Source organism: Ipomoea nil, unplaced genomic scaffold, assembly GCF_001879475.1.
Source record: "Ipomoea nil cultivar Tokyo-kokei standard unplaced genomic scaffold, Asagao_1.1 scaffold3069, whole genome shotgun sequence".
Classification (NCBI taxonomy): domain Eukaryota; kingdom Viridiplantae; phylum Streptophyta; class Magnoliopsida; order Solanales; family Convolvulaceae; genus Ipomoea; species Ipomoea nil.
The window spans coordinates 8199661-8211323 of NW_017619497.1; the positions used below are offsets into that span (position 1 = coordinate 8199661).

Sequence of the window (11663 nt, forward strand, 5' to 3'; positions counted from 1 at the left end):
ACTGTCAATAGGACACTTTTTTAGCCGTTGGATCTGATGGGAGCTTTCGATGAGGGCCGTTGATGGCGGATAGGGGTCTTAATCACTAGAGATTCGGGTGTGGCCCCAGTGGTGGAACATTCGATTATAGATGAATCGCAGCCGTTGGAGTTTGATCGACGGTGAAAAGATAGGCGAAAGGTGGGACCGGGTTGAGGGAATAAATTACTCCGTATACCGGTGGATTGAGGCTAAGGAAATGGGGGATGAGGGGTGGCAGCCGCATGGGCAACAGTACACGTGTCCTCATTCCGGCTATAGCAAGGACACGTGCTGCCTCCTCCACTTCTGCCTCTTTGCATGGGTGTTCCAATTTTTTATTATTTTTTTTAAATTTCAAAGGGTAAAAACAAGTTAATTTTTATTTTTTTTTGGCACAAGTTAATCTTTTTTTTTTTTTTTGAAAATGGCACAAGTTAATCTAATTTTAAGAGAAAATATTACTTAGACTCTCAATTTTATTTCATACTTTTATTTTTTCACTTAAAATTAAAATTTGGCGTTAACATTTTTCTTTGAACTCATCAAATTAAAATAATTTATTATCTCATATCATATTAGGAAGTAAAAGTTGAAGAATAGAGATTGATAACCCATGTGTATAACTCTTTAAATATATCTAAAAAAACATAAAAAGTGTGGATGAAAGTTATACCCCTGATTTATGTCCGTTTTTTTTGTTAAGTTTTTTTTGTACATTATGCTATAAAGGTTGTACATTAAAATATTTTGGACAAATATACCCCTACCGTTATAACTTCCGTTATCTTTTCCAATATTGTTACCATGCACATGCATCCACCATATATTTTCTTATCTTCTTCATTAAATTAAATTTATTAGGCTAAAGTGTCATCCCGCACCCTGAACCATTTGTGATTATTCATCCCGCACCATGAACTGTAAAAAGTGATATTTCGAGCCATCAACCAAATTTTTTTTTTCACCTAGCACTTTTTATACATTGTCCGGTAATAACGATGACAAAGATGGAAGGTAGGCATTGGACGAATTTATATTTCAATTTTGACTGCATTGGCAGTTTACCACTAGCAGTTTGACTGCGTTATCAATGTCTATGTTTAATGGAATACATTGGCATGTTACCATTGGCAATTTACCACTTGCAATTTTACAAACATTACATTGCAGTTTACAAACATCTTTGAAAAATAAAAAATACTGAAAAATCAAGAAACAAAAATAAGAAAAATATGGAGAAATTGGGAAAATGTACAAAAGAAATAGAAAAATTGAAATATAAATTCGTCCAATGCCTACCTTCCATCTTTGTCATCGTTATTACCGGACAACCTATAAAAAATGCTAGGTGAAAAAAAATAATTAGTTGATGGCTCGAAATATCACTTTTTACAGTTCATGGTGCGGGGGCAAGTCCGCGCATGTGGGTTGCGATAACCCACACGCCCCATCCGCCAAAAACCATGCGGCTTACCGGGGGAAAGTCCGCGCATGTGGGTTGCGATAACCCACATGCCCCATCTGCCAAAACCATGCGGCTTGCCGGGGGCAAGTCCGCGCATGTGGGTTGCGATAACCCACATGCCCCATCTGCCATGGCCGTAGAGCCAGCATGCATAGCACGTAAGAGCACATAGTTGAGGTGGCCGTGGGCCAAGCATGCAGAGCACATGGTTGAGGTGGCCGTGGGCCAATCATGCAGAGCACATAGTTGAGGTGGCCGCGGGCCAAGCATGCAGACACATATGAGCATATAGTTGAGGTGGCCGCGAGCCAAGCATGCAGAGCACATATGAGCATATAGTTGAGGTGGTCGTGGGCCAAGCATGCAGAGCACATAGGAGCACATAGGGGCACATAGTTCGGGAAAATAAACACAATCTTTACCTAACTAAGTGTTCAAGTGTACTCACCAGACCTCTTGCGAATCAACCATTTGGGCGTACCTCGGAACCTTGCTAGGATGGTAGAGACTACAAACACGGGCTAATCGTAGCGATCCCCACATACGGTGCCAATGATGGTTTTATTAGGACCGGGTCCACCATAAACCGAGTACAGAGAGTACAAAACGGGGGGTAGGGCGCTAGGCCCAACACGATATGTATAGAAGCCCGAGGTACAGGCCCAAGAACAGCGACCCAAATACAAAGGATAAGGCCCACAAGGTGGGCTATAGCTAACTATGTTACTGACAGGAATCGAACCCAGGTGACTGGATTGAGAGTATGAGACCAAGACCACTGGACTAGTGTGCCTGTCGTGTCTGAGTTGCCCCTTAGCCAAAGATCCAGGGCCCCTATTTATAGCAAGCCCCCCTCCTCCTCTGGCGTCCGCGTGTCCCACGTTGCTCCTCCCCCACTCCGCTTGTTTGTCGCCATGCATGTCACGTCGCCACTATCCCCGCGACTCCCGCATCCTCCACCATGCACGCCGCACCTACCTCCCCCCCTCAGCCGTACCTACCTACCCCTTCACGTCGTACCTACCCCCCTCATGCCGTACCTACCTCCCCCCTCACGCCGTACCTACCTCCCCCCTCACGTCGTACTTACCTCCCCCCCTCATATCGTACCTACCTACCCCCTCACGCCGTACCTACCCCCTCATGCCGTACTTTCCTCCCCCCTCACTCCGTACCTACCTCCCCCCCCCCCCCCCCCTCATATCGTACCTACCTACCCCCTCACGCCGTACCTACCCCCTCACGCCGTACCTACCTCCCCCCTCATATAGTACCTACCTACCCCCTCACGCCGTACCTACCCCCTCATGCCGTACCTACCTCCCCCCTCACGCCGTACCTACCTCCCCCCCTCATATCGTACCTACCTCCCCCCTACCTCCCCCCTCACGTCGTACCTACCTCCCGCACCTACTTCCTCCCGCCTTCCGGTCCATGTTCTTCACCCTGGCCCACCATGCGTGCTTGTCTTCCTAGCCCAACAAGACTTGGTCCAACCTCCTTCTTTCACCACCCCCACTTAGGTCAATACTTTCCCAATAAAATGGACCCCTAGGGTCCCATATCCCCATCACAAGTCCCCCACTTCTTTTAGGCATCTTGATGCCTAAAGGAAGTAGAATTCGGTACAACTACCTCCTTTCTTTCCCAAACTCAACCTCTAGTTCCCAAGCTTTCATGATATCCCCATCACAAGTCCCCCACTTCTTTTAGGTATCTTGATGCCTAAAAGAAGTAGAATTCGGTATCACCACCTCCTTTCTTTCCCTTTCTCAACCTCTCGCCGCCACCTTCCATTATCACCATTGTTGTGCGTCACGCCATTACTCCGTACCTCTGCCACACACACCGCATGTTGCCCTGGCCTTCGCTTCATCACCTAGTGTCGAGAGGTCAAGATGACTCTTCGATTGTCACTTCTTGGATGCTTCTTGCACTGTACATCTCTTTTGTTGCATTTATTTAGTATGCTTTGTCAATTTCTCCATGAAGCACATGCATGCTTCTTTTAAATATTTAATGGATGTCTTTGCTCCTTTTCCATGCTACACCTGCATGCAACCTTTTTTTTTTTTTAAAGGATGAAGGTAACTGAAGATTGTAGGACGGGGTAGTGTGGGTTGCGATAACCCACACGCCCCCTCCGCCAATGCCATGCGGCTTGCCGGGGGCAAGTCCGCGCATGTGGGTTGCGATAACTCACACGCCCCATTCGCCAAAAACCATGCGGCTTGCCGAGGGCAAGTCCGCGCATGTGGGTTGCGATAACCCACATGCCCCATCTGCCAAAACCATGCGGCTTGCCGGGGGCAAGTCCGCGCATGTGGGTTGCGATAACCCACACGCCCCATCCGCCAAAAACCATGCGGCTTACCGGGGGCAAGTCCGCGCATGTGGGTTGCGATAACCCACATGCCCCATCCGCCAAAATCATGCGGCTTGCCGGGGGCAAGTCCGCGCATGTGGGTTGCGATAACCCACATGCCCCATCCGCCAAAACCATGCAGTTTGCCGCGGGCAAATCCGCGCATGTGGGTTGCGATAACCCACACGCCCCATCCGCCAAAAACCATGCGGCTTACCGGGGGAAAGTCCGCGCATGTGGGTTGCGATAACCCACATGCCCCATCTGCCATGGCCGTAGAGCCAGCATGCATAGCACGTAAGAGCACATAGTTGAGGTGGCCGTGGGCCAAGCATGCAGAGCACATGGTTGAGGTGGCCGTGGGCCAAGCATGCAGAGCACATAGTTGAGGTGGCCGCGGGCCAAGCATGCAGACACATATGAGCATATAGTTGAGGTGGCCGCGAGCCAAGCATGCAGAGCACATATGAGCATATAGTTGAGGTGGCCGTGGGCCAAGCATGCAGAGCACATAGGAGCACATAGGGGCACATAGTTCGGGAAAATAAACACAATCTTTACCTAACTAAGTGTTCAAGTGTACTCACCAGAGTAGCGTCTCGATGTGCTAAGTGTGTTACCTTATAGGGTAGCTCCTCTTGCGAATCAACCATTTGGGCGTACCTCGGAACCTTGCTAGGATGGTAGAGACTACAAACACGGGCTAATCGTAGCGATCCCCACATACGGTGCCAATGATGGTTTTATTAGGACCGGGTCCACCATAAACCGAGTACAGAGAGTACAGAACGGGGGGTAGGGCGCTAGGCCCAACACGATATGTATAGAAGCCCGAGGTACAGGCCCAAGAACAGCGACCCAAATACAAAGGATAAGGCCCACAAGGTGGGCTATAGCGAACTATGCTACTGACAGGAATCGAACCCAGGTGACTGGATTGAGAGTATGAGACCAAGACCACTGGACTAGTGTGCCTGTCGTGTCTGAGTTGCCCCTTAGCCAAAGATCCAGGGCCCCTATTTATAGCAAGCCCCCCTCCTCCTCTGGCGTCCGCGTGTCCCACGTTGCTCCTCCCCCACTCCGCTTGTTTGTCGCCATGCATGTCACGTCGACACTATCCCCGCGACTCCCGCATCCTCCACCATGCACGCCGCACCTACCTCCCCCCCTCAGCCGTACCTACCTACTCCCTCACGTCGTACCTACCCCCCTCATGCCGTACCTAACTCCCCCCTCACGCCGTACCTACCTCCCCCCTCACGTCGTACCTACCTCCCCCTTCATATCGTACCTACCTACCCCCTCATGCCGTACCTACCTCCCCCCTCACTCCGTACCTACCTCCCCCCCCCCCCCCCCTCATATCGTACCTACCTACCCCCTCACACCGTACCTACCCCCCTCACGCCGTACCTACCTCCCCCCCTCATATCGTACCTACCTACCCCCTCACGCCGTACCTACCCCCTCATGCCGTACCTACCTCCCCCCTCACGCCGTACCTACCTCCCCCCCTCACGCCGTACCTACCTCCCCCCCTCACGTCGTACCTACCTCCCGCACCTACTTCCTCCCGCCTTCCGGTCCATGTTCTTCACCCTGGCCCACCATGCGTGCTTGTCTTCCTAGCCCAACAAGACTTGGTCCAACCTCCTTCTTTCACCACCCCCACTTAGATCAATACTTTCCCAATAAAATGGACCCCTAGGGTCCCATATCCCCATCAATATATATATATATATATATATATATATATATATATATATATATATATATATATATATATATATATATATATAATATGTATTGAGTATAAGTAATTTATATACATATGTTTTATAGTATGGTGAATTAGCTTGGTTGGTAAAATACTTGAATTTCAACCTTATTTTATCAAAGGCCCGTGTTCTAATCCTTCTCTTTGCATTTTCGAATTCCTCAACTTTACTTCTTTGCTTATATTCTAATGTATATTTTAAAAATTTATTTTTATTGATTTTTTGTGTTTAATACGGAGTAGTATTTTTAATGTAGTTTTTAAATATATAAATTTTCATATATTTATACTAAACATATTATGAAAATTTTTTATATTAAATATATAAATTTTTATATTAAATTTTTAATGCAATTTCTAAATTTATAAATTTTTATATACTATTTTCAAAAAATAAATAAATAAATTTTTATATACTTATACTAAACATATTATGAAAAATTGAATTAAAAAAACTTCAATCAACTCATGTTAACCAGACAAGACACGTAAAAATAGGACGGAGGGGGTTATATGATATATTTTGAGATTGAATTATAAAAAAAAATTAAAAGATAATTTACTATGTACCTTTTTATGAATATGTAATCAATGTAATATAGAAGCTTCTATCATGTGTCATTATATGTATTCAAATTATTCTTAAAAAAGTTTAAAATTTATCTATTTAAAAGAAAAAGTATTTGTATTAAAAAAATATTTATAAAAGTCATATAAATAATATAGAAGATGTGTGATTTATAATATGCTTTATGTTCAAACTATTTTATCTAGACAATTATGTTTAATATCTTTTTGCATTTTTTTATTGCGTTTTGAAATATTTTAATTTCTTGCTCCTAGTCAAAAAAAAATTTAGCTTTCCATATGTTTGTAATTATTGTTTTATAAATTTTTAATAATAATTAATTTATTATTTATTATGATAAATGTTATTGTTTATAAGTTTACTCGATTTTAAATTATTTGTTAATTTTTATAATCTATAATATTATTTATTTATGAAGGCACTTATACGATTATTTATTATTTTGCATTAAGGAAATCACCTAGAAATTATTTTCATGATTATTATTGTGTATGTAAAATTGTTAAAAACTTGTTAATCTTATTTAAAGTTATTGATATTAATATTTTTTTCCTTATTTAATTTAAATTTTAGGCATGAAATATATATTAACCGGGGCCTATTTTTTTATCCTGCCCTGGGCCTATAAAATTATAGGACCGGCCCTGAATAATACTAATGTATATATTTTTAATTCTTTTTCATTGTGAACGGTACTGTTAATTTGGTAGATCTATGACTAAAATTTAACCTAATTTTATACATTATATTAAAATACAATACAAAGCAATGGTGATGAATAGTCTAGTGAGACTTAAAACATGTTTTATTGTAATTTAAAAAATTTAAATACGAATGATCACTGCATGGTGGATTTGAAAGTGGAGAAACGAGTTTGTCTTCAATGGTAAAAGGAAAATTATACTCCGTATCATAAAATTTCTGTATGATGGATTCTATCAAGAATGATAATTTTTTTTCCTTTTTAAAATGAAAACACATGGAAAAATGTTGCACATTTGCACCAAATCACATGGAAGAACGTGTAAAACGAAATCGTACAAAGGATGAGGTACGGTGCGACCCCCCAAAGTCAAACCTTCACATTATTTTAGTCATTCCATCTCTTTACTACGCATTTCCTCCCCATTTCTTTTCTCTTTCCTCTCTCTCTCTATTTTTTTTTTTGTTAAAATAAAAATTATATATATTAGTTCCTCTAAATAATTTAATTCAATTATTATTATTATAATTTTCTACAAACGGCAATACGACGTTGCAGACGACAATAAATGGTTGAGGAATCAAAGGAAACTGCAAGGAAGTGGCATGACGGTCCAAGTTTTGAAATATATCCAAAATTATAGTCATTGGTCTTTACGTGTCAAACAAGATGGCCGGATTTGTTGACTGCTTCAATCCTCATTTTCATATCCTTTTTTTTTTTTTTTTGTAAAGCATTTTCATATCCTTTGATTATTCCTTTCTTCATCTTCTTGGATTTTGCTTCTTTGTTTCCTTGTTTTTATTCTTTCTTTGATTCAAGAAAAATCTCACAATAATCATTATTTAAATTTATATTTATATTTTAAATTTAAGTAAAAAATTTTATATAATTTTACCACAAATAAATTAACTTACATTATTCATAATTAGTCGGTAGGAAATAAACTTTTCTTTGAGTATATTGAACAAAATGCAGAAACTCGACTTGTTGATAAAATATGATTGAATTGACGAAAAGGAGAATATTTTGGTGTTTTTTGCACAACAGGGAGACGGTATAGAATAATTACATGAAATGTTTTCACTTTTGTGTATGTATAGTTACCCAAAACTAACAAACAGGTAATTATTCTAACAAGAAACAGTGTACAAAAGAATGAAAATATCTTAGTTCAGGTAGTCCTAATTCCCCAGAAGTGACAGAAAATTTGGAAAGAAAAAAAAAAGTAATGTAAAGAAAGTGTTGATTGATCTATACCCCCCAAGAAAGACTTTAGAACAAATGAAGCAATGAATTTTAGTTCCCCGGGAAACTGCTGGTCTTGTTGGTGTTGCTGGTGGAGGTGGCGGCGGCGGCATTAGAGGCGTTATTAGCGTTGTTTGGCTGGGAACCACCGCCCATGATGGAGGAGATGGCGGCGGCGAGGGCGGCGGTGAAGTTGGGGTCGGAGGTGATGGCGGCTGTGGCTGCGCTGAGCGTGTCGGCGAACAAAGGGTGTTGCGGCGGCGGCGCCGGATGCTGCTGCTGTTGAGCCAACTGCGCCGCCTGCGCGGCGGCGGCGGCGATGTCCTGGTGGGAAACATGCAGGCCGGAGAACTTTGACTGGTTGTACAAACCCTGACCGAAAACCTGGGGGAGCTGAGGGTAATTCTGAGGAATTTGAGGGGCTCCCGTGAAAGGCGCTTGGAATTGAGTTGGGGGTCTTTGGTAATTAGGCAAAGAATTGGGGGTTTGAGTGAGGTCAAGGGTGACGGTTGGAAAAGGCGCAGAAGCTGAAATAGTGGCCACGCTAGACGAACAAGGGAGGATTGCTCTCGCAAGAAAGTTAGTATTCATCATCCCGTCGGCGCTCGGCATGGCGCCGGAAAGCAGCATGTTCGCCGCCGCGGAGGTGGTGGACGCCATCGCCATCGCCGCCGGTGGCAGCGGGTGGTTGTGCGTACCTTCATAAGTTGTTATCAAAATCGTCCTATCCTCCGCACACCTTTGCACCTATAACAATTTAAACCATATTAGATCAACCACAAAACCATAATAATTCAACCCAAAATCATTACAATTGAAACATCTGTTTCATCTCAACTAAAAAATTGATAGTTAAACTGCAAACATACCTGTTTTCGAACCGGACACCCAACGGCCATAGTGCACCGGTAATAAGCTCGTGGACAAGGGTTTCCTTTTGCCATTTTTTGACCATATTTCCGCCATTGACATCCATCACTAATCTGTAATAATCAAAATTTATCTATTAGTACTTAACTTTTTTTTTAATTATATATCACTGATATCTGCATCTCCCAAGATAAGATATGACAATATACTCACCATTGGGGCTTCGGATCGGGCACGGACGGAGACACGGGCTTTCCTCATGGTAGCCTCGGCAGCTTGATCAACAGGCTTGGAAGGATTCAATTTTGGGAGTTTATTAGGAGCCCAGCTTTCTGAATCTGGACTGTCTTCCCTGGCAATAATCCCTTTATGCCTCGACAATTCCGTGTTGTTGTTCCTGGGAGAACCCGCAGACAGTGTTCTCTCCTCCGACGTAGTATGAGACTGCGACGCCTCATCTGTCTGAGCCGCCGCCGCAGCACCGCCGCCGGGAACCAACTCCAGGAACTGTCGCGGAACAGTGGGTTCTTCTTTCTCAGGCTTCTTTTCCTCGGATTTTCTGTCAGCAACCTAGATCATATATCGTACCAAAATTAATAAGCATCAATCTCGATGTAAACTAAACAAAACAAAACTTTTAAACCAATAATATAACGAACTGATTATATTTTATATTACGTACCTCACGATCTTGTGTGCTTCCTATTCTGGAGCTTTGCTGATTCTGGTGTTGCATTAGATTCGAAAGATGCTGCTGTAAAGCGGTGTAGTTGGTGGAAACCTGCGACAGCATCCCTCGCAATCTCTGATTCTCGGCGTTCATCTTTTCGAGCTCCACTTGCAACACTGACAGCTGCAGATACATATGAATTATCAATACGAGATACCCAAAAAAAAAAAAAAAAAGTATATATCCTACGATGAACTGTTAGTTCAAAGGTTTTATGATTGTTTTCTTACATCATTCTTGGCTCGACGCTCCTCCATATCCGATGAAACACTGTCATCCACCGTGGATTTATCGCTCCCGGAGTTGGCAATCACCAGTTGCAAACCAGTCTGCGAATGAGTTACCGGAAATGTTAGAATTGAGAAAAAGCATCGATTTTTACTGGTTTTTCAACGACCCAGAAATGAAATGATTATATTTACATTCAAATCAGCTTTGGTGACGGGTTCGCCGTGCAAGGTTATCTCCTTCTTGACGACGATATCAGCCTTCTTGTCGGAGAAGAAGTCAACTTCGTTGGGCGGCCCACGTTTCTCGGCGGCGGGGTTGATCGGAACCATACCAGCACCACCGCCACTACCGCCGCCGTTGATCGGATTCAAGCGCGGGCTCAGATTAAACCCAAAAACCGGCTTGTTCGTGAAGAACCCAGCGCGCCGATCAGGATTCTCGAGGGTCAACCCCCAACCTTTGTCCATAAATCAAAAAATTCAAGAAAATATCACAGAAAAAATCCTAAATTTTTTTTTTTAGTTCCTATCTCTCTCTCTAGGATGGTGAAAAATAATGTGAAGAGGCTAAGAAGCGTTTTACAGGAGAAGGGAGGGGAGGTATAAAAAGGCGAGTGGGGAATAGGGAATGACGTCATGCGGTGCGTCAGGATTGGTGACAGGTGGCGGCGGGCCCCGGTGGCGGGTGGGGATCGGAGGAGAGTCAAGACTGTGTTTGACTGGCTCCCAGGGAGAGGGGAAGAAGAAATCCACCGGCCCGAGCGGTGCGGCGCGTCCCACGTGACGGAAAATTGGAAAATGTATGTATGGCCGGATAAGTCAACGTATTTGACGGAGAACCTTTTTCCCGGCGACTGCAGACTCGGCCGTAGATTATTATTATTATTTTTGTTTTAATTAGTAAATTCGTATACGACTGCGATTTTTCTTGAAAAAGGAGCGTTTCGACACGTCACTCATCCCCCAAGTAGACCGCCGGTTGACTCTTTTGGCTTTATATCTTTGTAACGTACGTAATTGTTTGGTTACCGTCACCGTAATTACTAATTTAATTTAAGGATTACTATAATTTTTGTCCATAACTTAGGTAATTGTTATTTTTTTAGATTTTAGATTACTTAAAAAATTTACAACCACTATTCAAAATGCGTATTGATTAAGTTGCAGCCACTATAAGAACAATTCTCATTTTCATTCATAACTAAAGTAAATTCTGTAAATAATATTAAAAGGTAATTGTTATTTTCGTTATTAATTTTGGCCATACTTCGTTTCCCAAAAGGTTGAATTTACAACTTCAAGGGCTCTCCACATCTTGTGACTCAGTGGTTCAGCAAACAGGAAAATTTTGGTCATACTTACATGACGTTTGGTTGTAAGTATGGAATTAAAAAGAAAAAGAATTGCAATTTCATGGGAGATAAATAGTGTGGAATAAAGTAAGAATTAAATTCTAATGTTTGGTTTGCATTAATATAATTATTGAAATTTTAATTTCAATGTTTGATATTCATAAGAATTGAAAGAGGATAAGTATTATAAAAATAAAAAATGCTCATACTTTTTATAACAAACAAATGAAACATTAATTTTAGACTAGAAAAGATAAGGATAATTTTGTCTCTATATTCTTTTCATACAAGAAATCCGTGAAATTGAAATACG

At 42.3% G+C, this 11663-nt stretch overlaps 1 protein-coding gene across 2 annotated transcripts; it reads right to left on the reverse strand.

Moving 5' to 3' along the window:
• Window positions 1-7913: 7913 nt before the first annotated feature.
• On the reverse strand, window positions 7914-10579 carry LOC109165737 (probable WRKY transcription factor 31). 2 transcript variants are annotated; one of them, XM_019314644.1, is made up of 6 exons: window positions 10185-10579; window positions 9999-10097; window positions 9721-9891; window positions 9252-9608; window positions 9038-9151; window positions 7914-8915 (listed from the first exon to the last, which is right to left on the reverse strand). In XM_019314644.1, exons 1-6 carry the CDS (start codon window positions 10464-10466, stop codon window positions 8220-8222), a joined length of 1719 nt encoding a protein of 572 aa, XP_019170189.1. In that variant the 5' UTR covers window positions 10467-10579; the 3' UTR covers window positions 7914-8219. The 2 variants fall into 2 exon arrangements, with proteins under 2 accessions (XP_019170189.1, XP_019170190.1); XM_019314645.1 differs by having other exon boundaries at window positions 10191-10574.
• Between the last annotated feature and the right edge of the window lie 1084 nt (window positions 10580-11663).